The 27,281-nt window shown below is 44.5% G+C and overlaps 1 protein-coding gene across 1 annotated transcript; it reads right to left on the bottom strand.

Annotated features, from left to right (window-relative positions):
• On the bottom strand, positions 1-27,281 carry LOC129692573 (cytochrome P450 4X1). The gene is made up of 12 exons (XM_055629063.1): positions 26,787-27,281; positions 20,559-20,700; positions 19,527-19,571; positions 17,275-17,402; positions 13,652-13,779; positions 13,420-13,574; positions 11,938-12,038; positions 11,034-11,224; positions 4,659-4,792; positions 3,524-3,588; positions 1,946-2,028; positions 1-699 (listed from the first exon to the last, which is right to left on the bottom strand). Exons 1-12 carry the CDS (start codon positions 27,054-27,056, stop codon positions 525-527), a joined length of 1,617 nt encoding a protein of 538 aa, XP_055485038.1. The 5' UTR covers positions 27,057-27,281; the 3' UTR covers positions 1-524.

Raw genomic sequence — 27,281 nt, forward strand, 5'->3', positions numbered from 1 at the left:
ATTTTTTTTTTAATTAAGTGAGAAAAAGCAAGACTAACGCAGACATGATTGCATGTCTAAGAACACACAGAGACATTTACATATGAAATATGCAGGAAAAGGTCAGAAATAATACACACCAAATTACTCTGTTTTTAGGAAAAACAGTAGGCCCTGTCAGGGCAGTGGCTCAGGTGAGGTGGAATTTTATCCACATCTTCTAGTGCTGGAAAAGTTTTGCATTCAGCACACATCCATTCTCCTGTTACTTGTATAATTCCAAAATCTTTACAAAAACAGAAAATATGTGGAAGTCACCTGGTGATAGGCTTGGTAATAATCATTAAAAAATATCTCTGAGTCAGACACATCGGGGCCATCTGTGCTACCTGAAAATGTCTTTGGGTAATGTGCAGCTGTAGAGATCCCCAACCCGCTGTCCTCCAACTCTCCCACCAGACTTAGAGTCCTCTCTGTTTGCCTGGACCGTTGGCTGTGAATTTAACTTAACAACAAAAAGAAAGTTAGCCATTGTCCCCTTGTCTCTAACATTCAGGGAGTTTCTTCAGGTGCAAATAGATTCCATGCTTGGGTCTGAGGACACTGTGGCTGGAGAAGACAGGGGGCCTGGTGAGGTCTGGAGCTACTTGGAAGCGGAGCAGAATCAAGGCGATGGACACCTTTAACTCCAGCATGGCAAACTGTTGCCCGATGCAGTTCCTGCAGATACCAAGGGAGAAAAAGGGGGTAAGTTTCTGGAACAACAAGTCCGGAGTCAACATTCCAGGAGGGAGGGAAGGGACTAGTGAAACTCTAGAGGTGAACAGACTTCACATGCTTGGGCACACTGTGACTAGAGAGATCCATGAGGGCCCCTCTGCAGAGTTAGAGAAGCAGTGGACAGCTGCTGGGGGGCGGGGGAGGGGGGAGCCCGAGCAGCTGTGCTGCCCAGAGCCCTATCAGACCTGTCCAGATTCCTGCAAGTTGTGCAGAGAGCTTCATGGTTGCAGCTTTTAGGAGTGGTCGCTTGTGGTGCTGGCTTGGACTTTTCGGTGATGCAGCTTGTGGTAGTTTGAATGAGAATGCTCCCTCCCCCCACATATATTTGAATGTTTGGTTCACAGTTGATGAAACGGTATGGAAAGGATCAGGAGGTATATTGCTGAAGGATGTGTGTCTCTGGGAGGTGGGCTTTGAGGTTTCAAAAGCTCAGTCATTCCCAGTCATCTTTCTCTCTCTGTCTGGTGTTTGAGTACTAGATGTAAGCTCTCAGCCACTACTCCAGAGCCTGCCTGATCCCCATCACAACAGTCATGAATTCACCCTCTGACTCATTAAGCCCCCAGTAAACTCTTTCTTCTATAAGTCGTCTTGGTCTTGGTGTCTCTTCACAGCAATAGAAAGGTAACTCAGACGTAGCTGTTGGAGTCACCCCTGTTCCCTTAAGCAGCCTTTCACTCCTGTTAGTAACCCCAACAAAAACTCGATGGGTTACCAAACTAGACTGTAATCCACTCATTACTTTGGTCTGTTGGAGGTAATCTTTCTGGGGTGAATAGATGTTGTTTATACTACTTCTTCCCAGAAAAAAAAAAAAAAATCTCTTCTACAGCAATACTGAAGCAGAGTTTTCACACCAAATACCATTGAAACTTCTGGGCTTTGCTTTTCCATCGATCCCTGCAAGAATGTGGATTTGGAGGTGCCAATGTGATATCCTCCCTGAGGAAGGTGACAGCTGGGGTCACCCACAAAGCGTTTCTGTTGCAAGGGGAGGTGGCATTGAGCCTATGAGCCATATTTACACTGCAGGATTGCTCTCCGAGGCTCACACGGGCTGTGATATAAAAGTGCTATTGTCCTTTGTAAAGAGATGGGTTCTGGAAATAAACTTATGGAGCTGAAGGGCTAACGGGTGTAGGTAAGCTTTTTGTGCAAATTTTCAACGGCTTTAAGTTGACTTCACCTTGGACCACTGGAGAACGGTAGGAAAGCACAGGGATGTCTCTGATCAGAATTCTCCTTGGTGAATCTCAAGGGGTCAAAGACCTGAAATGAGAGAACAACCCCGCCATCACTGTGCCAACAGCACTGTTTTTGAGGTGCTGCTGAGTGCTGAATAACAGAAACATACACCACAAAAGTAATTTAAAATGTTCTGCTGTGCTAAGAAGACAACATTAATACACACACACACACACACACACACACACACACACTTTTTTCTTTCTTTTTTTTTTTGGGGGGGGGGCACAGTTTCTCTGTGTTGTTTTGGCTGTCCTGGAACTTTGTAGACCAGACTGGCCTTGAACTCACCAAGATCCAACTGCTTCTGCCTCCTGAGTGCTGGGCTTAAATGTGCACACCACCACTGCCTGACTTTTATTTTTTGTTTTTTGACATTAATTTTAATAATAGATTTTATTGAACAAAAATCTACCATGTACTCAATATAAATAATTAAGGGAAAGTTTCATTTTGAGGGGGGTACTGTGTCTTCAGTTTCCACTGAGCAATTCCAATTAGCCAAGTTTCTCAGTAACCACGTGGACAAAGTCTCTGTAGACCTGGAGGACTTATCTGGCTCTTCCCCAACTTGTCTGCTAGCCAGTCTGAGAGTTCACCCATTTAGAAGCCAAGCTCAAATGAGACGTAATGGTCCAGTTTCCTATTCTACAGAGCAGAGCTAAAGCTCCATAGGTTTACATAGAAGAGAGCACTGGTACTTGTGTTTCAAGGATATTGAATCAACTCAGGCTGGTTACACATTTCCTTGCCTGTCCAGGCCCTCCTTCTCTCTTTCTGAGTCTATTCTGGGCTCCAGACAGCTGGCTGACCCATATGGTTTCCCACTGGATTGCAACAATACTAGGCATTGATGGGGATCTGAAGAGTGGGCACAGAGAGTTTGGGGTGCTGAGTGTTCCCTGGCTCCTTCCTGCTGCCTTAGATTGGCAGTAGCTCTTCCACATGGGCCTATCTGTTGTTCCCTCCCTAGCTCCTCACTCTTTTCCCCAAGGTTCTGTAACCTGCCCTTCCGAGGTCTACAAAAGATAAATGATTCTGAAAGCTATCCACTCGCATTCGCTTCCCCTACACTCTGCCTAACATCTTCACAAATGGTTGCACTGGATCCGAGCAACCTGAATGTGCTGTCAGCATCACCAGGATCCTGCGCTTCATACAATAAAAGAGAGGCTGAGCTGCCCAATTTGCCTTACTGACCAGCCAGAGCCCTGCAGGTAGCAAACACTCTGCAGGTGTTTGGAAGAGCTTGACAGGTGAGAGACTGAAACAGGGAGTAAGAGTTGGGAGCCGATTGCAGCACTAAGGTCTTTTAGACCACAGTAAAGATAAAGAATATAAGGTGAGGACAAGATCAAGATTGTTAGTGGGTGAGTTTTACACATTTTTTTTTTTTACTTTTATGATTGTTTGCTTAGTGTCTTTCACTTTCATGGCACAGACATTTGCACGCTTAGCTATCAACACATGAATCACTCAGCGTCACTCTCTGACACATGTCCAGTGAAGACAATCTTACCTTTGGGTCTTTCCAGACAGCAGGGTTGTGGTGGAGACCCCAAATACTAAGAACCACAGTCATTCCTGAGGCAGGAGGGAAAGAGGGCAAATGGTCAGTTGCTGTAGTGTATTCTCTGGCAAGACTTTCCTTCCAGGAGGAAAGAACCATCCCCAGTTGAGCCGTGTGCCAACACTGCACCAGGGAAGGGCACAGGAGAAGATGGGCTTTGGGCTGAAGCTTTAGTTTTCAAAGCAGTTATTTATTTGATTCATGATTTTAGCTATTGGTGTCTGACCAAAGGACATGCCATGTTTGGAAATTACTTAAGTACGTGTTGACAGCTAGACAGTACTTCCTAAGGGAAGTTCTGTTACTCTACCTTGAAGTCCAGTGCCTAATGGAGAATGGCAAATATTCATATGGTTGGTGATTAAAAAAATAAAAGACAAAGGAGAGGGGATTTGAGCACCATTTTCTTATCCAAAATAACTCTGGTTCTGTCAATAAATTACAGCCAGAGGTTGAAGGTGCTGCCTTTCCTCTGTTGACTTGTCAGCACTAAAGCGTGTAAGCGAAAGGATGTCTCTTGCGATCCTGCTGCCGCCTAGGAGCCCTGCCAGAAATGCGTACTTCAAGTACAGGGTCTCTGCGAGGTCTAGCTTTGCTTCATGCCCGTCAACCTGACGTGCGTATTGCAGGTCCTCAGTGGGTTTCTGGAGACATCAAAATGTTCAAAAAGTATTTGTAAACTGTAGAGTACTGGACACATGTCTGGTAAGATCACACCCCAAAGGCAAAATGAAACAATGTATTTCAAAGTTTTATGTAGTCTAAGATTTTTCTCTGATGAAGACTCCCTTCCCATCTCCGACTTTAACACAGGACCCGTGTGGTCCTCACACTCATCCTTACAGATCTTACCTTAGAGGCAATATCCCTTGGCCGGGATTCTCACAACAAGGCTGGAACCTAACAGCTCTGACTGGTTATGTGGCTTAGGAAGGTCACTGAGGCTCATTTATGATTGAAGAATTATCCCCTGAGCTTTCAATAGCTGCTTAACTCCAGGCCAGAGGTCCCCAAAGCCCCAATCCCACGAGTCACCATCACTGTGACCCTCAGGACCTCATGCCTAGGAGAAGAGTGTGAACACCTGCCGGCAGCGAGCGTCCATCCGGGAGGGTGAGGGGCTTGTTGAGTTCTCGGGAGATAGATGGGGTGGGAGGGATCAGCCGGAGTGTTTCCTTGATGCACATCGTGGTGTAGGACATCTCATCCAGACGGTCCCTGTGAGGACAGAGGAGGGAGCGAGTGGCTGAGACTCCATATCCATTTTGTACAGATTGTGCTCTATTTGAATTCTTTTTCCTAGTAAGCATTACTGTTGGGGCAAAGGGATTTTGGTCTGGGTTTATACAGCACATTGTCAAAATGCGACTTTTTCTGTCTTTGTGTCAACTAAGGCCCATAGTTGGCAGACACACAGATGCCACAGGCCTAACAACAACAACAACAAAATTATGAAAAGCAATGTTGCAACCCTTAACTCTTCATATAAAGCAAGAATGTGTAAGGCACAGCTGAAGACTGAAAAAGAGGCTACAGAAGTTTAAGAGAGGGGGAAAATTATTTAAAGAGAACTGTTGAAATATTGAAGTATTTCGGAAAACGGAGTGGGTTGCTACTCATCTTCAACAAGGGAAGACTTACTTCAGGTCACTTAGAAGATCTGGCTTGTGCTCCCTGGAGTTTGGGGAGCACGGAGACGATGGCAAACCACTCAAAGCAGACAGAATGGCAGGGGAGAGTAGCCGAAACAAGGCGGGGGCGCATAGGTGTGTCGGGTGGATCGGTGAACCGACCAGAGGAGGGAAACTCCAGACCAGATGGAGACGCACCACGTCCAGAGTTCCCCCACACCAGGCACCACCACTAGAACGTTCCCGGGAGAGAGCCTCCAAGACACCTGCAGATGTGTTAGCTGAGAGGGAGGAGGAACACAAAGTATTTGCCAAACCTTTGGCATGACCATGATAGTTCCAGGTGCTTCCCCTTTCCTACTGGAATCATTCCTGACAGTGTCAGAGCCTCAGGGAAGGGGGAGAAGGGGTCAATAAGACAAGCCAACAACAAACCCCTCTCGCTCTGCTGGCTTCCAGGCTAAAGAAGGGCCAAGGAAGGATGGAGGGCGAGGCTCCATCCTTGGTCTTCATGTGGGAACCCTACCAACTGTAGCTGGGGCTGTCTCTGTCTCTGTTGCCTGCTTTTGGATCCTTTCCCCCTAACTTAGCTGCCTTGTCTAGCTTCAATAAGAGAAGATGCAGCTAGTCCTACTACAACTTGATTTGCCAAAGCAGGCTGATATCCTTGGGAGGCCTCCTCTTCTCTGAGGAAAAAGGGAAGGGAGCAGGGGGGATGGGAAAGGAAAGGATGAGGAAGTGTGGAGAGCTGCTTATTTGTTAGGATGCTCTCAGTGAAAATCAAATCGTGCATGAATGAAATAGTGGTCCATATTAATCTACTATTATTTATCTAAGGAATGTAAGGTTAATTGGGCATTAAAATATCAGCAACAAAACGTATGATCATTTCAATGGGCATAACATACCACTTTAAAGTGTTCCATATCTATTTATGATTTAAAAACACTCAACTAAACTTCTTTCTAATATGATAAAATACATCAGTGGAAGATATGTTATAGTCAATGTCTGGAGACTTAATGTATTTTCCATAAGATTAAGAGTATGATATATATACATTATTTTCTGCCTAATTTAAACATATTCCTGGAAGTTCTAATCAGCACAATAAGCAAGAAAATGAAGTATAATAGATATACTTTGGAAAAGGAAAAGAAGTCCTGATGAGATCTGAGGCTAAGGTCATATGGAAGGGGAGGAGGACCTCACCTATCAGTAGACTCCGGGAGGGGCATGGGAGGAGAAGAGGGATTAAGGGTGGGATTGGGAGGAGCTGAAGGAGGGGGCTATTGCTGGGATACAAAATGAATACATTGTAATTAATAAAAAATTAATTAATTTTAAAAAGAAAAACATGTTTCACCCTGGCCTTCACCTGCAGACAGGGATAGACAGGATGTGTTGCCAAGTTCACTTCCCTTTGTGTGAGGGTCACACAGACAGGTGGTTGAGGTAAACAAGTTTGACTTCTCCATGAACTTCATTGTATGAAATGAAGTTTGCTCTGACTATAGCCAGTTTATGGGGACAGTAATAGACAGGTTGCAGAGAGAGAACTCAGGTGAAGACTAAATGAGCCAGAGAATGAGAAGGAGCCAGGAGATTAGAGCAGATTGCTGAGTTGGTTTGAGGTCAAGCAGAGCAATTCAGAGGCTGAGAGAAAAGCCAGTTTGAATAAGTCATCTGGAAGAGGAGTTTGAGCCAGGACAGCTGAGTTGAACCAGTCAGCCCAGAGTTAGGAGAGAGCTAGAAAGGGTGAGCTTCTTCAGCAGTAAGTCTCAGAGGCTGAAAACATTCTAAGCCTCATTTACATTGTATGGAGGCTAGAAGTTTCCAGGACTAGGCGTAGGTTAGCAGAAGGAGGCTGTAAGCCTCTGAGACAACAACAGAACCAAGAGAATAAAAGTTCTACAGTGGATCATCGACACAACCAAAAGAAAACATGGTTTAAAGGCATGGTGGGGCATGCCTTTAATCCCAGCACTCGGGGGTGGATCTCTGTGAGTTTGAGGTCATCTTGGTCTACAAAGTGAGTCCAGGACAGCTAGGGCTCTGTTACAACAGAGAAACCCTGTCTTGAAACAAACAAACAAACAAACAAATTACAAAAAGAAGTGACACAGGATCTAGGAACTTCATTCATCAGTATATATTCAAAGGCTTTGAACTTAATGTATCACCTTCAGCTTTGTTCACAACAATCCAGATATAAATCAGATATGAAGCATGGGTAAGCAACATGGGGTACGTTCACACAATGTGATGCTGTATGCCAGTGAAAGGAAAGTCTTTCACTTGTCAATTCGTGAATGAACCTGGAGAACATTATGCAAAACATGAGGCAGACAGAAAGACAAATACTCCATGAACCCAGTTACATGTGGCTATAAAGAAGTTGAGTTCCCAGAAGGCAGTATAGCAGTGCTGATCAGGGATGTGAGGGCAAGAGATGCAGAATTTCAGTTAGGCATAGAAGATTGCTGTAACTATTGTTAATGGTTTGTTGTATAGTTGGAAATTGCTTAGTGGGTGTATTTTAGATGTCCTTACCACAAAAATAATCACATAGTAGATTTGGATATTCCCATTGGTTTAGTTATTTCTAAATGCACACATGTGAATATATATACAAATAAGCCAAATAAACGTGCTCACTTTTATCAGTAAAAAGTCATTACTTAACATTGTATCTTATGCAACATAGATGACTTTGTTTCTTTGTTTGTGTGTGTGTGTGTATATGCCACGGTACACATATGGAGGTTAAGGGCAACTTCGTGGAGTGGAAAGGATCAGACTAACTTTGTAACCTGTATGTCTTCTAAAGCCGATAGTTTTGAGTTTTAGGTCCAGGTTAAGCTAAAGCCTCTTAGTACCTTTCCAGAGAATGAAGAAATGTGACCCTATCTGTGAGGACAGATATAAAAAAGCGAGCAAGCAATGACCTTCACTCAGCAAAAAGAACGACCAGACCCTTGTCTTTGAGATAGTGTTTCTTAGCAACCAACCCAGATGGCCTCAATCCTTCTTCTGAGTAGCTCCTGACCTCCAGCCAAAAGCCCGCAGCCCCAATCTTCAAGGATGAGCTAACCACCCCTACGTTTAATTGCAGCTGCATCCACACTTGGCAGGACTGGCCAAGCTTGAGCACCTAAGACTAACCAATTATCTTACTTTATAGCTTCCTCATCCAATCCTGAATTGCCAAGACTGCAATCTCAAAATTCCCAAGCTTTATCCTTTAAAAACCCAAGGCCTTTGTCTCCCGGTGCCACTCCTTGCTGACCAGCAGGGGTGACCCCATTGCTCAATGGTCAAAATAAACCTCTTGCGATTTTGCATCGAGACCATCTCCTGAGTTCTCTTCATTCCTTCTCAAAATTAGGCTCATGCTGGGCCTAACAGAGTCAGTTCTCTCTTTCTACCTTTAAGTGGATTCTGGGGATTAAATTCAGAACAGGCATCCATGGTTGAGCCATCTTGCTGGCCCTCTGTCCCTGGCCCTCCTCGCTTTTTTTAGTTTTTAAACATCCCAATCGCAGTCCCCTCCCTCCTTTCCCAGTTCCATCCTCCCTCCCTCCTCAACTCCTCAGAAAAGGGGAGCACCCCCCTCCCCAGATGGCTAAGCTACTCCAGCACATCAAATCCCATCAGTACTGAGTGCATCCTCTTTCCCTGTGGCCTGGTGAGACAGCCCTGCTGGGGGGTGGGTAGTGGCAACAGAGTATATGTCAGAGTCAGCCCCCACTCCCTTATAAGGTGACCCACATGAAGTCCGAGCTGCCTATTGGCTACATCTGTGGAGGGGACCTAGGTCCAGTCCATACATGTCCTTGGTTGGTGTTTCAGTCTCTGCAAGCCCTTCTGGGCCCAGGTTAGTTGCCTCTGTGGTCTTCTTGTGGCTCTCCTGCCCCCTCCAAGTCCTTCTAGGCTGTCGCCTTTTTCTTCTTTCTTTCTTTTTTTCTTTCTCTCTCCTTCCTTTCTTTTTTTTTATGGTTTCACTTTTTATTATTGTACCATAAGAGTTGTTTAGCAACTTGCCTTTTTCTTTCTTTCTTTAAAATTAAAAAAAAAAAATCTTTATTAATTACACTTTATTCACTTTGTATCCCCCGTATGGTTCCCTCCCTCCTCCCATCCCAATCCCTCCTTTCCTCCCCCTTCTGCATGTATGCCCCTCTCCAAGTCCACTGATAGGGGAGGTCTTCTTTTCCTTCCTTCTGATCCTAGTCAATTAGGTCTCATCAGGAGTGGCTGCATTGTCATCTTCTGTGGCCTGGTAATGCTGCTCCCCCCTCAGGGGGAGGTGATTAAAGAGCAGGCCAATCAGTTCATGTCAGAAGCAGTCCCTGTTCCTATTACTATGGAACCCACTTGGACACTAAACTGCCATGGGCCACATGTGTACAGGGGTCCTAGGTTATCTCCATGCATAGTCCTTGGTTGGAGTATCAGTCTCAGGAAAGACCCCTGTGCTCAGATTTTTTGGTTCTGTTGCTCTCCTTGTGGAGTTCCTGTTCTCTCCAGATCTTACTGTTTCCCACTTCTTTCATAAGATTCCCTGCACTCTGCCCAAAGGTTGGCCACAAGTCTCAGCATCTGCTTTGATAATCTGCAGGGCAGAGCCTTTCAGAGGTCCTCTGTGTCAGGCTCCTGACTTGTTCCCTTTTTCCTTCTTTTAATGTGGGTCCTGGGGATCAAACTCAGGTGCTCATGCTTGTGCACCAAGCACTTTTAGGGGCTCTGAGACATCAACCCAGCCCTTAGACGAAGCTTTGAACTTACGGTAGGAAATGACTCTTAGTTCCTTATAAAATTAAATCTCTGCTACCTTTAGAACTTCAAGTTTCGTTTTCTGAGCTGACCTTTGCTTGTGAAATGTGGCTCTTTAGCATCTTTATCTTCTGTCCCTTTGACTAGGGTAGTGGGTATGTCTTATCAGGGACACAGTATTTCTTTGCAGGTAGCATGTCTGAAGGGCATGTCCACCACCTAAAGTTTATTAAAAGCAAGATCCATTAAGTCTGGCGAAGTAGAGTTGAGGCTTTCTTCTGGTTTACTCTCCTTGTTCTACATGTGTCAGATCCTTAAGAGGGTCTCCTCATTGGCCAGGATGGGGATGTCTTCTAAATCTGGTGGTCAGCAAGTATCTCTGTCATTGTCCTTACCATGAGTAATCGATGGTACAAAGATCTCTCTCTTGCCCTAGACTGCAGATCACTGAGGATAGGGTCTATACCAAATCTTAGTCATTATTTTAGTGTCTCAATTTCTAAAATGTCCTCAGTCAACATTTTCTTTTCTCTCCCTCTCATGTTTATTTTTTTCAGACAAGGTTTCTCTGTATAACAGCTCTGTCTGTCCTGGAACTTGATTTGTAATGTTCAAAGGCCAAAGTCTACCCTATCCTGAAGTATGACACTAGTGACCAGGAGATGGCCTAGGGTATCTGCAGTGACTTTAATGATTCAGCTACTTCAGCCTTTTGAGCACAGAAGTCCCTGTGGAATGTCGCCTTTGAAGCTCCACATGCAAGCCTAAGGCCAGTTCCCTACTTCAAATATGCCACAGCTTGGGTGAAAAAAATGAATACAACATTGTGTAGAAAAAAAATAGTGATGGATGATTTCTGGATAGTAAAATTCCTTTGCAGAAGACAGGGTTAACTTGGGGCTCTCTTTAGAAAGAAAAGACAAATGGCCTACTTCCTCTGCTTTGGCATACGCATACTTTGGGACACTGTGCTCACTAAGGCATCAGGGTAAGAAATAAGCAAAATCCCAAGAAGAGAGTTAGAATGACATACTTGGGGCAGCAGATCTTACCAGGTGATGGAAGACCCATCTCCCAGGATGCTCCTGATTTCTGTCCGGCATCTGTCTTGATGCTCAGGGTTCAGAGCCAGGCAGTAGAGGAGCCAGGAGATGCTGGCTGCAGAAGCATCATGTCCAGCCCACATGAAGGTATTCACCTCAGACCGCAGGTCGGTATCTGAGAAGGCTCTCTCATCTTCAGCCTACAACATGCAGCAAAGATAGCTGACTGAAACATTGTTTCACAGATGTTTGGAGACACTATCAAAAGTACAGTTTTTTTCAGAAATGCTGGAGTTTCAAATCAAGGTTTCAATTTTAGTTTAGTTTACCAAATACAGATCATGAGCCTTATTTTTCCCAGAGCACAAGGGGAACCAATGTTACAAAAGAAAAATCAGGCTTTGCATAAGAATTTGAAAATTTTCATCACTCTTCCAGGTGTATCTAATCTTTCAACATTTCCATCCATCTATCTATCTTTTGGTTTTTTGAGATAAGCTTTCTCTGTTTAGCCCTGGCTGTCCCGGACTCACTTTGTAGATCAGGCTGGCCTTGAACTCACAGCCTCTGCCTTCCTAAGTGCTGGGATTACAGGCAGGCATGTGCCACCATGGCCAGCTTCAGCATTTCCTTTTAAAGTGCTTACCCATGCTTCCAATTTTTCTACGAGCCTCTCAAGTCCAGGCATCTATATAACCCCCAAAGCATGGCAAACAGGTAATTTCGTGTTTCCCAACTCCTAGTGAGTTGCCGGTCTTAGTCTTTCCACCAAGAGCCAATCGCTCACAGCATTCTTCGGCTTGGATCTAGCTGAAGAGGTTTAGCTGTCTTCCTGCTCTGACTCCACTTGCACATTTGTCCTCCCGCATGGTTAGCAGCTGTTCGAGCAGGGCTAGACTTTTGGTGCACTTACCTGGGCAGAAAGTACAATATCCAGAAAATTTTGAGGCTTTTGAGAGTCATCCTGCTTTACTCCATCCTTGAGGAGTTTCCTTCTGTCCTGGATTATCTTTTCTGCATAGAATAAAGAGGTCTTCATTACTGAAGAGACAGCGAAGTCAAAGTCAAACACATTATAAAGCAAGGATAGCCACACAGAGTGTCACACTTGCCTGATTGCAGAGGCCGGAGTGGGTATATTAGATCTAAAAACGTTAAACTTGTATGAGTGGGTTATATTCTATCGACAGACAACCAACCATTAACAAAAGTTTCAAACAAAAGAGACCAAAACCTAGTTTCTATCAGTAGGCAAGCGATATGATCAAGATGATTGCAGAGTCAGAGGAAGTAGCCAATCACTGTCTTCCTCCTCAGTCTGAAATCTTGTTTTCATGAAAATTATCCAATGAGATAGCCAGCAGAGAAAACACCCGCATAGGTAAGTAGAGGGGCTAAAAGCAAGCAAGCAAACAAAAACAGAACAGGGGACAGACTACGTACAACCACCGTCTACAGAAATTAGTTTGTTTTCTGTTGTAATTGGGGTGGATTTTGTTACTTGAATTCATCACTTCGTATAAATTTTCAGTGAATTTGGATGGAAGTAAGTGGAATAGTATGTTTTGATTTTCAAAAACATTTTCTGTACATTATGAGTTTAGCTTCTCATCCATGCTCATGAAGCACAACCAATCAAGCTCAGCAAGATACACACAGACACACAAAAAGACATGAAAGTAGGAGGGACAGTAGTTGGAAAGAGGGGGTTCAGCAAGATAGGGAGGGGACAGGAGGAAGTAATGTGGGAATGAAGGTGATCAATGTCTACATGTATGAAGTTTCGAACAAAGTTATTGTTGGGGATGGACTGTTGGGGACTGTTGGGGATGCAGTTAAGAGCACCGGCTACTTTGCCAGAGGCCCCAGGTTCAATTCCTGACACTCACATGACAAAATTCCAGGCATCCTGGAATTCACCATGCAGACCAGGCTGGTTTCAGATTCACCAGGGACCACCCACCTCAACGTCCTGAGTGCTGGGATTGAAAATGTGTACCACACCACCATACCCGGCTTTCGGGTGTCTTGAATACACATCCCCATCTGTCTTTCCTCCATGCCCCTATGCTGTGCAAGCATTTTAGCTTATAATTATTACTTAGTTTATTGCATTAGAAAGCCACATGCCATGTATTTTTAAAATTTGAAATGCTCCCTTGTTACATGTATTAGTAATAACTGCATATAACAGAATTGTATAATACATGATAATGAGGGAGTAAACTTGTCTTAAAAGGCTGAAGTTGTTATTTGAGCAGTGACCATATTAAAGCTTCATTAAGGACAAGTGTTCTTTTCTTGTTTACCATGAGACGTATCCTTCTACACATAAGACAGGCACGATGGTGCGGAGATTTGGGTAACCCACAACAAGACGGGCCTGTGTTTTTACCTGTGCATTGATGTATCACTTTGCCTAACTCCTGGAAAGAGTGGCCCTTAGAGCTGAATTTGAAAATTATGTCATGGTGATGCCAGAAATTGTACAAGTGAGAGGATACGATTTCACCCAGTTCAAATGTTGCCTTCACATAAGGCTCATAGGCGCTAGAAGAGAAAGTTGGAACAATGAGTTAATAATTGACTCAGATACTAGTGAACTTGCTCACTGTCCCGTCACTGACCTGTTGATCTGGCAGTCGGTCTCCTGGCCAAAAGCACATTTCATAATTATGTCCAGGGCCATCAAGTTGATGTGTTCAAAAACCTCCATGGTTGTTTCCTGAGCGGTCCACATCTTCTCCCATTTATCCTGCCAGAGGAGGCCAACATCAATATCATCACCACCATCAAATGGCCTTTATCCGCCTGCTTTTCCCCAACCCTGCCCTTATCATTTCAGGGACAAAACCCTGTCCTTACAGGAACTGGCCAGGAGTAAATAACCCATAAGTTTACTTTGGACACCAGGAAGGGAAGCACACACACTAAGCAGGCGAGCGGAAAAGAGCTTGAGGTACAGTTCACATCAGCAAATGGTCTTTCAACGATTGTCTTGGCTCAGCGCCAAACAGCACAGAGTTCCACACAGCATCTCATTAAGATGGCAACTCATGGGGCTTCCCCAGGGCTTCCTCCTCAGCTCCCAACCTGCTAGATACCCCACCGCTACTCTCAACCATCGTACCCACACTTAAAATAAACTCAGAACACTTTCCAAAAACATCTTAGATTCAGCAATTGACGACACCAAGAGATGTGCTCACGTAGAGGAGGGAAATCCTGAGCCCCAGTCCTAGATGGGGAGCTATAGGCAATCAATGACCGATGAGAGGGGAGAATTAGTCCCCTGAGGGATGAACCCCCATCACTGGCCGACCCTGAGAACTTACACATACAAGCAACACGAAGTGGTTGTATTTATATTTGTATATTTATGTATACATGTAACAATAATTATTAAAGAAAAAGAAGTCATGAAATTGAAAGGAAATAAAGGGGGAAACATGAAAGGAGTCGATGGAGGAGAAGGAGGAGGAATAATATAATTATATTTAACTTAAAAATGTCAAATACAAACAATTAAAATATTTCTGGTTCAAACATTGGGAACAGAAAGAGATCTGGAAAGGGAGTTGCTGCAGGGAGCTGGCTCTGACTTCCTTACAGAGGAAGAGGCCTATTCACACAGCCTGAAATGTGCTTTCTGTCTGCCAAACTGCCCACGTCCCAGTTATAAATGTATTTATTACAACAAGCACTTTTTGTGTAAAGATGTAATAGATGGAAATGTTTAAATTTAGTTCAGCTTACGTTTGTTGAGCACCCACAGGTGCCAACCTAGGTGCTGGAGGCTGAGAACCTCGAGGTGCCAAACGAGGTGCCGATGCAGAATTTGAAAGCCTTTCACCTAAGTGTCTATTATTTGATCAGATGGCTTAAGCTAAATTGCTTAACCTTTTTAAATAAATAGTTTTTTGATGAACGTATATTAGTTGTGCCTATTAATAGAACTCAGTGTGATATTTCAGCTCAGGCCTTTGAGGATCGCTGATGAGCCTGTATAGTAGGTCTGGAAGAAATGAGAGGAGTGACAGATGACAGACCGACAGACCTCTGAGCTTGAGGTGCCCAGGGCGCTCAGTAGAAGGAGGAAGTGTGAGAAGAATCCAGGGAAATACCTGCATTAACAACCCAGATGTCCCTCAGTTGAGGAATGGATACAGAAATTGTGGTACTTTTACACAATGGAATACTACTCAGCCATTAAAAACAAGGAAATCATGAAATTTGCAGGCAAATGGTGGGACCTAGAAACGATCATCTTGAGTGAGGCATCCCAAAAGCAGAAAGACACACCCGGTATATACTCACTTATATAGACCTATAAGATAGGATAAACATACTGAAATCTATACACCTAAAGAAGATAAACGAGAAAGAGGAGTCAGGGTAAGATGACCAATCCTCACTTAGAAAGACAAATGGGATGAACATTGGATGTAGGAGAAAACAAGTAATAGGACAGGAGCCTACAGCAGAGGGCCTCTGAAAGACTCTACCCAGCAGTGTATCAAAGCAGATGCTGAGACTCATAACCAAACCTTGGGCAGAAAGCAGGGAATCATATGAAAGAAGGGAGAGTTAATAAGACCTGGAGAGTACAGGAGTGCCACAAGGACCAAATATGTCAGGGCACAGGAGTCTTTTCTGAGACTGATACTCCACCAACGACCATGTATGGATATAACCTAGAACCCCTGCTCAGATATAGCCCATGGTAGCTCAGTGGCCAAATGGGTTCTCTAATAAGGGGAACAGGAACTATTTCTGACATGAACTCAACAGTGAGCTCTTCGACACCCGCACCCCCCCCCCGGGGGGGGGGGGGAGGAGCAGCCTTGCCAGGCCACAGAAGAGGACATTGCAGCCAGTCCTGAAGAGAGTTGATAAGTTGGGTCAGATGGAAGGGGAGGAGGTCCTCCCCTATGAGTGGACTTGGAAAGGAGCAGGGAGAAGATGAGGGAGGGGAGATGGGATTGGGAGGGAATGAGGGAGGGGGCTATGCCTGGGATACAAAGTAAATAACCTGTGATTAATATAAAAATAAATAAATTTTAAAAAGAGAAAAAAATTCAGAGGGTGGCAGGGTGTGGTGTGCATGCCTTTAATCCCAGCACTCAGGGAGGCAGAGGCAGGCAGATCTCCGTGAGTTTGAGGCCAGCCTGGTCTACAGAGTGAATTCAGGACAGTAAAGGCTACCCAGAGAAATCCTGCCCTGGGAAAAGAAAAAAGAAAGAAAGGAAAGAAAGGAAAGAAAGGAAAGAAAGAAAGAAAGAAAGAAAGAAAGGAAGGAAGGAAGGAAGGAAGAAAGAAAGAAAGAAAAGAAAAGAAAAGAAAAGAAAAGAAAAGAAAAGAAAAATGAAAAGAAAAGGCTGCTAGAAATAGAGGGGATGAAATAGTCACTGGAGGAGCTGAATTGTGCTGGACCCTGTTCCTGTCCCCTGTCCCCCTTCTTGAGCCTGGTACTCTCCCAGTCGCTGCTTTGAGAATTCCCACTGCTATCCCACTCCTTTCTCACAGAAGTTTGGCTGAGCAGCCTGCCACAAGGTAGTAACAACTGTTTTCTGGGAACAGACTATGAGCTTGCAGGTAATGAGGGAAATTTGTCTTTGTGGTATTTGATGTTTGTGAAGAAGCTGTATTAATTATTTGTCTGCTTTTAAAATAAATACATTAAAAAAAAGTGAAAGCCCCTATGGCAATAGAGCTTCTGATATTGCTCACCCTTGAGTCAGAAGCTACCCAACCGGGATGCCCCTCTGCAGCAGTCCCCTACCTCTGCAGAGGGGGCCCCTCATCTAAAGATCCCCCACCACCTACAAGAGGTGCTAACAGAGACATCCTTTGCTGGGTCCTTCATGCCCATTAACCAAGCCCATTTCAGCCTCGCATTTTGCTTTACATCTCTCTGCATAGGGGTTCCTTGTTCCTAATATTGACGCATGCAAATCAGCATACATTTGTGGTAAATCTGAGTTGCCTCTGAAATCTGAGGCTGGTTAGCTGCCCTTGGCTTCCTTTCCTGTCTCCCTCAGCACCTGCTATCTGAGTCTTACCACCACAGAACATCAGACTCTAAGACAGAGGACCACAAGCTCTTCCTTTTTAATCACCCAAAGAATTCAGCAAAGGCTTGCATAGCCATCGCTGCTCAGTGTGGATGTGGATTCTGATTAGTTTCTAGAAATCAGCTTTGGTTTTTCTGAATCCACTACATGAATGTCTACTCTAGTGTTTCACTTACCAGCATCGTGTTCACAGAGTGGGCCATCATGTCCACACATGGTTTCAGCATGTCCTGATGGAATGCAGGGGTTAGGAGGCAGCGGTGTTGGAACCACCGGGGCCCATCTAGGTTCAGGAGTCCTCTTCCTTGAGAAAGAAAATGCACAAAACCTCACGCATTGCATTAGACAAGGAGAGGACATAGACTGATGTGATCCGCTCACAAGCAGCCACGAAGTGGTGGTGACTGTCAGGGAGCTGACGGGTGAGGATGATGGTGGGCCCTGATGTTCACATCGCTCACATCGGGTGGAGGCATTTAACATTGTGAGAAAGTGCTTTGCTAAGAGCTTTGCTGCCTGATGAGGCTTAGTTTCTGAACAATGAGATGTGCTAATCTGTGTTGTGCCTTCAGTGAGGGCATTTACGAAAGGCACTTAGCCCAGTACCTCCTTACCTCATGGTAGAAACATGATGATTATCCATCTCCTCTTTGTGTAGATAAACTTTACTGTGAACACAGATTCATCAGAAACAAGGCAAGTGTGTTCATCTGATCCCAGATATCCTCCCCTCAAGCTCTGGTCTGTGAAAACATATATCTATTGCTGAAAATGTGCTGCCATTAAGGTTTGGCCTGCAGGGGCTGGAGAGATAGCTCAGTGGTTGAGAATGTCTTGCAGAGGACTGGCGTTCAGTTCCCAGCACCCACACTGGGTGATTCGTAACCATCTGTAATTCCAGATCCCAGAATTCAAGCCCCTCTTCTAGCATCCATGTGCACAGACACACAGAAACATACATTTAAATAAAAAAATAAAATAAATATTAAGACATCCTTTAAACGTTTTATTAACATTTTCACACAATATATTTTGATCATATTCTTTCACATCCCTAAACTTTCCCCAGATCCTTCCTACCTCTCTGCCAGCTCAACTTCATGTTTTCCCTTTTTCTCTCAAAAACAAAAACAACCCACAAAAATGAAAATCAAAACAGACAAACAAAATAAAATAACTAAGCCAAACCACAGAGCCTATTTTGTGTTATCCAACTACTCCTGGGCATGGGGCCAGGTGTTCCTCCTTCCCCGGAATGTGGTTTACATACACACTGACACTCCATTGGAGAAAACTGATTTTCCCCTTCCTGGCAGGTGTTAATTGTGAATAACTTCTTAGTGAAGGGAGGGAGTGTGGTCATTTCCCATTTTCAGCGCTGGGCTATTTGTGAATGGCATAACCTTTTTGAGTGCTTACAAAATGCCAGGTTCATGAAGCCTGGTTAGAGTTCTGGCTGTTGCATAAAGTGCTAGGAATACAACATTCACCTAGATCCGTTCTAGATTCTTTTATTTAATTTCTTCTTGCTCTAAGATAAATATCAACGATATGAGAAAGCAGTTTCATTTATCTGTTCATAGGATAAAGCCAAACTGCATGTGAGAGAAAGATTTTACTGAGAAGCAAATTAAAATAAGAGAACTCCGAAAAGAAAGGAAAATACAAGAAAACAAGAGAAGAAAGGTTTAAAATCCCCCCCCCCTTAGTGAAGCTAAGACTTTGAAGAATTCACATGCATGCTGCCTTGAAATGGGACTTTGAGGAGAGAAACATACAAGGGTGCTTTCTGTGAAGTGCTGCTGAGTTGACCTTTGACTTCCCCTTTGACCCTCTCCTACATAACTCTCCTCACAGACTTTACTCTTTAGAAGTGTTGTGTGTTCACAGGTCCTCCATTGCTTTTCTTATTGTTGAGTTGAGATAGGTTAGGTCTCTCACCAATAGCTGCTGGCCAGCCGAGAGACCTTCCTGTTCCTCTTTCCCCGGTGTCAGGATTCTAAGTGCGTACCATCATGCCTCTCTCTTATATATAGGTAATAGGGGTTAAACTCAGGTCTCCAGATTCCATTTTTAAACTTGAAAAAAATATATTTTTAGGTGAGAATGATATAAAACAGTGGTTTGCATCATGGCATTTTCTAATTTACATTTTAAATTAATCTAAATCAATTTACAGTGACATCTTCTAATGTCACTATGCTTTTTTCTCACTGGTCTCCTTCTCTCTGTCACCTCCCCCCCATGTCCCTGTGTCCCTGCCTCTCTGGCTTGCTCTCTTCCTTCTCCCAAGTGTCCCCCACTTTATATTCATGTCACATGTATTTGATGCCCCTTTCTTGATGCGTTTGACTTCAGGTTTGAGTCTCTTTGGAATGCTCTGCTTTGGAAAAGTGACCTGGAGTGAGAAAGGCTGGCGCATACATACCAATACATGGAGTCATGAACTGGTGCACATACTGGGTCTTTGGATCTGCAGAACCAAGCAGAAGAAACAAAAGGCAGCATTAGGGAAAACGCTCATGACCAGTTTAAGTTGGGGAAGGCTTCCTTCATTCGCCTGCACTCAGCACAGACATTGGCAGGAGGGAATGGCCCAGCTCAATTCCTACAGCCTTAGAGGCTGGGAAAACCCAAGTCGTGGTTCACTTCTAGAGAAGAACAAGTCCCAGGACCTAAGCTTATATTCTTCCTGGTTTGTGTCCCCTCAACATGCTGGCTCACTTGGGGATGGACAAGTTTCCAGAATTGGCGTTGGGACACACATACTTGGAAAACATCAGACAGGGAGGTACAAAGTCCTCTTGATTTTCTTGTGACTCTAATGCAAATATATTTTACAACTCTGGTTCTGAAGAGGTGAACTATAGACAGAACAGGGGACAGAGAAACACAGAGATGTTCAGAGAAAGGTCTGTTTGGAGTAGATTTTGTTAAGGGTGAGGGATTTGAAACACAGGTAAGATTAGAATGTGAGACGTTTACACAGCTCAGACTGTTCATTTGAGTTTTGTGCTGAGATAATCCATAACAGGAATCACGTAAATGGATTGGACCCTGACCAAGAGTCTGGGCTCTAAGTGAGTCCTCCACTACCTTAGCTTCTGTGCAGAACCACAGAGGTCAGTTTCTGATTTTTCCTGGAGACTTCTGTTCCTAACGCAGTGTATGTAGGAAGCACTGTTGTGGACTTAAGGGTCCTAAAACCAAGGAGGCAAAGAAAGCCCCTGGCCAGGCTAGTGGTGGCAAATGGGATTCATGGTGCCCTTGGAGCCAAAACTAGACAAGGAGTTGGGGAGAAGATGGGAAGCTCCCTTACTGGGGCAGATCTGTCCCCTCTCCATACTTTCTCAGAATCTCTTCCAAGCCCAGGGCTAATCTTTGGTTCAGACCAGGCCTGTGGTTAAATGCAACTCACTCCTAGCGGGATTAGGACTCGGAGTTTTGTTTCATTTCTTACCTGTTCTGCTCAGAAATATCTTTGCATAGTCTGGGTCATAGATGTAGAAAAATGCCTGGAAGGGCCCTACCCAGCATGGGAAGGCACAAGGGTATGTTCTGACAATCTCATCAAGCTTCTCCATATTATCCTCCTGAAGAAACTACAGTGAAAAAGGATAGGACAGGAGAGTAAGACAGGCTGGCATTGTCATGGCTTGTCTTACAGACACAGGGTGAGTTCAAGGCCCACACGGGGTTGCACAGCAGAGGGACCTGGCTTCTTTATGTAGGGAAGGGAACATTCTTTCTCTAAGATTGCTAACCTTGGGGACAATGTCCTAAGCACGGCTAGTATATTTGGCTTTTCAGTATAAATACATGTTGCGCCATTGGATCAAATCCTTGTTGAGTGACAAGCTTTTGAGTGTAAGCTTTTCCCAGCAGAGGCTGAGGTTAGGTAGGTCTCACTTTGTCATCTGAGGACATCACCGGACTAGAGAAGAGGTAGGGCTGTGTGGCTTCAGACTTTGTTTCTCTATGCTGGAAGCTACTCAAAGCTTTCTCTTTGTAAATTGAACAGGACCACTGTCTAACTTACCATTCCATCTCCCTTTTCTGTTCTCTACTTACTGATCAGTGGCTCTTTCTCATGACTTAACAACAAACACTTCCCTCTACAAACTTGCCAACTCCTTCTACAAATACATCCAGTTATTTTTCCATAATAGAATGCTCATGTCTACAGGTTCCTGAAATTTGAAACAAACATATAGATAAACTCTCAGCTTCCAGAATTTTATTTATTTATTTTTGGAGATAGAGTCTCATAATGTAGCCCAGGCTGGCCTTGAAATCACACCACATGTATTCTTATTTATTGATGGATAATGAATAAAACCAGAGATTACTGCTTACTGGCATTTATGTAGGTTCTGAGCATCTGGATTCTAGCCCTCTTGCTTTCAAAGTAAGCACCTTACCCATGGAGCCATCTCCCTCATCCAAACCTTTCACTTTTAGGACAAGATTGCTAGTGGCTTAAGTAGTTCCTATAAATTACTGGATTTATATGATTTTTTTGCATTTACTTATGGTATATGTGTGTGTGGTTGGGTTTCCCATACACACTGAGCACAGTGATGAGGATCCCCACCTCGGAGGAAATCCAAAGATGTTGAAATTATTTCTTGCATGACTTAACATCACTTGCTCTGCAACTGTTCTGATCCTCAGAAGAGGTGGGAAACAGTCTTCCAGACCTGTGTGTTATCAGTCAACCACTCCCATCTATGAACTGATCCCTGGATAGGTTAGGTCTACTAAAAGGTCAGGATTCTGAGACCCAGATCCTGAAATGATGCTGATGTTACCACCATCAAGCCGCCACAAGGTGGTGCAAATATTTATTTCTAATAGTGTCAATGTTTATTAATTCACAAACAGTGAGCATGTATGGAGGACCTGTAACATTCCAGACGATGAATATTCAGAAACATCTTAGGGGAGGGATTAATTTTGGCTCACGGTCTCAGGGGATACAGTTCACGCAGCAGAGAAAGCACGGCATTAAGCCTCGCTGTTTGACATCAGGAACTTATGGATTGTTCAGATCACGGTGAGCCAGGGAACAGAGACAATAGGAGTGAGAGCAAGCCTGGGCTATAGCTCTTCTCATGACTTACCATGCCAACCTCTCCAAACTACCCCTGGCTGGGTATTAGGTGTTTAGACATATGCTTAGACATAGACATGAACATATGGGCCATTTCAGATCCACACTACAACCTGAAGCTAAGACAGGTTCTTGCTGACTTTAGAGAGGTCGTAGTGGAACTTAATGCCTCATTTCACTAAGTGTCTCGCATGTTTTCAGTTTGTTTTTTTTTTTCCAAACATTAAACAAGTTTATCTCTCAAACAAACCAATAATATATTACATTGCATGTAAATGAACTAAGGTTTTCAGCCAAAAGACAAGCATTGCCAGAGGGCACAGAAAACTATACATGTGTTGACAGAAGACAATTTTTAAAAGGCCCCATGTGGCTGGAAAAACCTAACATATTCACATTACCAAAGAAAGTGTGTAGATAAGGTTATTTGAGATAAGGTAGACAAGGATTCTCACTTAATGAAAGGGACATTTCATAATAACAAGATTAGTCTACTAGGAAGACAAAACAGTTAATGTACAGCAAAGACAGGTGATAGAATCCCAAAATTCACAGTCCAAGCAGCAAACCTGACCATAGCATTATTCAAGGCCCCAAAGGCCAATGTACAGTGAGTCAGTCACAGAAACCAGGGGTATTTAGAACATTTACAGCAGTTCAACTTGTGAATTCTTGAAGATTTTATTGAGAGTAAACACAGAATCGAGAGGAGTGAGAGTACATGCTTATAAATCCAGCACTCGAGAGGCAGGGGTAAAGGGATTAGGAGTTACATAGAAAGTCTGCCTGCCTTGGCTACATGAGACCCTGCCTTAAAGGAACAGAAAGAAGCTGGGAGATGGATGCACACACCTTTAATCCCAGCACTCTGGAGGCAGAGGCAGGCAGATCTGAGTTCTAGGCCAGGCTGATCTACAGAGTGAGTTCCAGACCAGCCATGGCAACACAGAAAATCCCTGTCTTGCAAAACCAATTCTCTGCTCCACTGCCTCCACTAAAAGAACAAAAACAAAACAAAACAAAAACCCATGAAAAGAGAATGGAGATAGGCTGTTTCTTGGCCTTTTGGGAGAATCACCTCTTTGGCAGTTCATTCTCAGTAGTTGGTAGAACAGATCTGTGGGACAATTTTCAGATTTCTCAGCTTTTACTTGAGAACTTCTTTTAATTAAGTTCTAGAAAGCATGGAGTTGAAAATGAACTCTAACAAGAAACAGAGTAAATTGAAGTTGAGGACTGAGAAGGATAGAAAAAGTGATTTATGTTGAATGAAAAAAGTTAAATGTAAAGCCTTAGCATGAAGAAGAGGCCTGGCAGAATCCCAGCTCTCTCTTTCCTTAAACAGCATCCACTTCAGCTGCCTGAAGGAACTTAAAGAGAAGAGTTTTGATTTTCTACACAAACTGAGCCAGAGAAACTTTGAGGTTTGAAGAAGCTAGGCATCGTGGAAGTTAAGAGTGAGACACTGAACTACAACAGGAGCCTAGGGAAAGATAACAAATCAGATGTCTTAGCTTCCCGCCTTCTTACTTCCAGAATGCAAGTCATTGGGCACCCTCCCATGAGGAAGAACAGGAGATTCTCCCATGTATAACCGTAAGAAGAAATGTAGACACTGGTGGTTCTGTCCCTCCAACAGTGGTTCTCGCATATCACCCTTCAGGAAAGTTCTCTATGAGTGCAGAAGGCTTCCAAGCCTCTCTAGCGCTTCACATCCTCTATCATGGAAAACATAAGTCTAAATGTGCTGTGGTAGTCACCAACAAGATGGTCCCTAAGACCCCACCTCTGTACTGTCCTCTTCCACAGTGCACCAGGATTTGTTGATGTGACCGATTACTCACAGTAGGAGTGAGGGGCAGAAAAGTTTCAACTAGCTCTAAAAAGATTGCTGCCTCCTTCTTAACTTTTCCATCTTGGGCTCTCTTCTCTTATCCTGGGAGAAGCAAGCTGCCTTGTTGACAGTCCGATGGCTAATTTGCCCTGCTTGTCCCCAGGATGTGAGGATTTTGTTGCTAAAACCAAGAAACAACCAGTTATCTTGGGACAAATGGGCATTTAAGCGGTGTGTAGCCTTATGAAAAGAGCCAGTGCCGATAAGCAAAGGCTGCCACTGCCTGTCAACTGAAGAGAGAATGTCTTGTGTATTGTACGGATGTAGCACCCGTCAATAATAAATCTGATGGCCTATACCTTAGGCAGGAAATAGGAGGTGGGACATCCAGTAGGCAGAAAGAATGCTGGGAAAGCCAAGTGTGGAAGATTGGAAAGGAAAAAAAATTGTTTGGCAGCAAAAGATAACGCACAAATAGAAAAAAACAAAAAAACAAAAACATGCAAGTATCGGGGTACAGTGGTGCACACCTATAATCCCAAACACTTGAGGAGGCAGATCTCTGTGAGTTCAAGGCCAGCCTGGTCTGTAAAGAGAGTCCAGGACAGACAAGGCTACACAGAGAAACTCTCTCTTGAACACCCCTCCCTCCAAAAGGATGCAGGCATTAGAAAAAAATTTTACAGAAAACTACAATATAGCAGAAGAGATATGACATAGCATTTTATGAAAAAAATTAGAACTCTGTAATAAAGAAGGATATATTTAGTTACTATGACAATGATCCTATTTTATCACTCTCCCCTGTATTCATGTGCTCTGTGCTCTTCCACTCTGACTCTGGACTTGGTTACGTGACTGGCTCTGATCAATCAATGCAAGTGCAGCAAATGTGGCTGAGAAGCTTAAAAACTGCTTGCAAGGTCAAATATGGCTCTCTTGCTATCCTAGGACACTGACACCAGGTAAGCAGGGTCAGGCTTGCCAGCTAGCCAGCTGGAGATAACACAGTAGGCAGAAGATAACAAGGTGTTTAGAATAACAGCCAGCCTTTATCTAACCTGCTGTAAACTTTGGCCTGTTAAACAGCCTAGTCAAAGTCACCTAGAAAGACTCCATGACCTCACTCAGCGTTGACTGCCAACTCAAAGAATTAGAGTTTAAGAAATGGCTATTGTTGTTGGCACAGTGGTACACACCTGTAAGCTCAGCACTCGGGGAGGCGGAGGCAGGTGGATCTCTGTGAGTCTGAGGCCAGCCTGCTCTACAGAGTGAGTCCAGGGCAGCCATGCCTACAAAGAAACCCTATCTTAAAAAACAAAACACACAAACAAACAAATAAATAAATTCATTGGTGGCACATACCTTTAATCCCACCATTTGGGAGACAGAGGCAGGAGGATCTCTGTGAGTTTAAGGCCCAACCTGATCTGCAGAGCAAGTTCCAGGACAGCCAGGACTACAGTGAAATCCTGTCTTAAAAAGCAAAAAGCAAAACAAAACAAAAACATGTATTTCAGATGGCTCAGTAGTTAAAAGCATTTGGTATTAATCCAGAGGACGTGGAATTGGTTCCCAGAACCCACATGGCAGTTCATAACTATCCATAACTAGTTCCAGGAGATCTGATGGCCTTTTTTTTTTTTTTATCTCTATGGGTACAGGGTACATACATGGTATATCCACATACATGCAGACAAGACATTCATACATATAAAATGAAATAAATAAATCTTAAAAATGCAATAACTCGTCTGTGTAAATGCTCCAAATAAATAATTAATATTTCATTAAGATATCTGACTTCTATGTTCACTGGAGCATTATTTATATAGCCCAGATCTGGAGTCAGCCTAAGTGTATACAGCTAAATGAACGGAAGGAGAGAATGCAGTCCTTAAGCCTGGTGGCCTGCAAGTTTGAAGACAGCCTGGGCTATGTAGTGCGTTCCAGGACAGAACCCTGAGTCAGCACATGGCACATAGAGTCCGCGAAGCTGAGGAGCTTTAAAAAAAACCAGTAACCCTTGCCAGCCCACCCCATCGTTCTTTCTTCCCCTGGGGATCCTCCGAGGAGGCGCCATCATCCTTCCTTACGCAGGATTTTTTTTCTCTTTGCAGTTCAACCCTGTCCTTTACTTGGGCGTCTCGAGGACAGACCCGCTTTCTTTTTCGCAGCCCTAGGACTTAGCACACAACTGCTCCTTCAGTGGGTTGGAGAGAGTTTAAGAGCGGGTTTGGGAAAGAGGAGAGACGGAACAAGCGTGCGTGCGTGCACTCAGCAAACCTTCCTCAACCAGCGTCCTCGGAGTAGACAGGTGGGGCTGCTCCCGGCTTTACAGAGAACTAAAAAAAGACAGTTATTATTATTATTTTTTTTTCTGATCAGAATGAGCCAAGGGTGCCAGCGACGGCGTTTGCTTTTGCACATCTTCTGCAGCTAATAAGTGTGGCTTAGACTAACATACTGAGTTTAAAGCAATACACGCGGAACACATGCCCGGGCTACACGAGACTGAGCTGACCCTTTCAGGCTTCCTAAATAACTCCCATCTCTAGCGACCCTTCCCTGAGGGGATGCGAGAATCCTCAGTATTTCAGAGGGGCAGACGGCCACCCGGCAACACCCGCGGGCTAGAAGGTCCAAGAATAACCTAGAGCGGGCAGGAGACGGGGAGAAACCAGCCTCTAGGCTACCGGCTACCTCCGCAGCATCCCGCGCCACCCCTTCCCTCCAGCTACCTTCTGGTGTCCCAGGAGCCAGTGGGCGGGCGGCCCCGGGAAGGGGCTCAGGTCTCGCAGCAGCCGGCGCCTCCGCAGGTAGAGCTTGAAGGCCTGCACCAGCGCCAGCGCCAGGCAGAACACCAAGGCCAAGTGCAGGGGCCGCGCCCAGCGAGTCTCCAGCCAGGAGGCCTCCATCGCTCCGCTCCCGCTATCGCGCGGGCAGTGGGTGGGCAGATGAGGTCGCGGTGGGAAGCGGGTAGCTTTCTCCGGGCTGGAGCTGGCGAGCATCACCCGGCCCCCTCCCCGGGGAGCCCTGAGTGTGGCTGAGGTGGGGGAGGGGCAGCTCCTGTCTGGGAAGGAGAGGCCAGCCCGCGTTATCCGCTCGCTCGCCTGGATTCAGGCAGGCTGCTTGCACCTTCCCGGGGTGTCTTAGTTTGAAGTGTGACCTTTCCGGTTTGCAGACGAGCTGAATTTAGATTTTGAAATAATGCTCAGGCTGAAGTCATTGTTTCT

This window comes from Psammomys obesus, unplaced genomic scaffold (genome assembly GCF_907164565.1).
Source record: "Psammomys obesus unplaced genomic scaffold, mPsaObe1.curated_primary_1811, whole genome shotgun sequence".
Classification (NCBI taxonomy): Eukaryota; Metazoa; Chordata; class Mammalia; order Rodentia; family Muridae; genus Psammomys; species Psammomys obesus.

Coding starts and splice junctions, on each gene's coding strand:
- LOC129692573 (XM_055629063.1), bottom strand. CDS start 27,056: ATGCTCGCCAGCTCCAGCCCGGAGAAAGCTACCCGCTTCCCACCGCGA. Junction 17,403..19,526: donor GTTCATGACTCCATGTATTG/GTATGTATGCGC, acceptor TTCTTTCTCAAG/GAAGAGGACTCCTGAACCTA. Junction 12,039..13,419: donor AGTGATACATCAATGCACAG/GTAAAAACACAG, acceptor TATTCTATGCAG/AAAAGATAATCCAGGACAGA.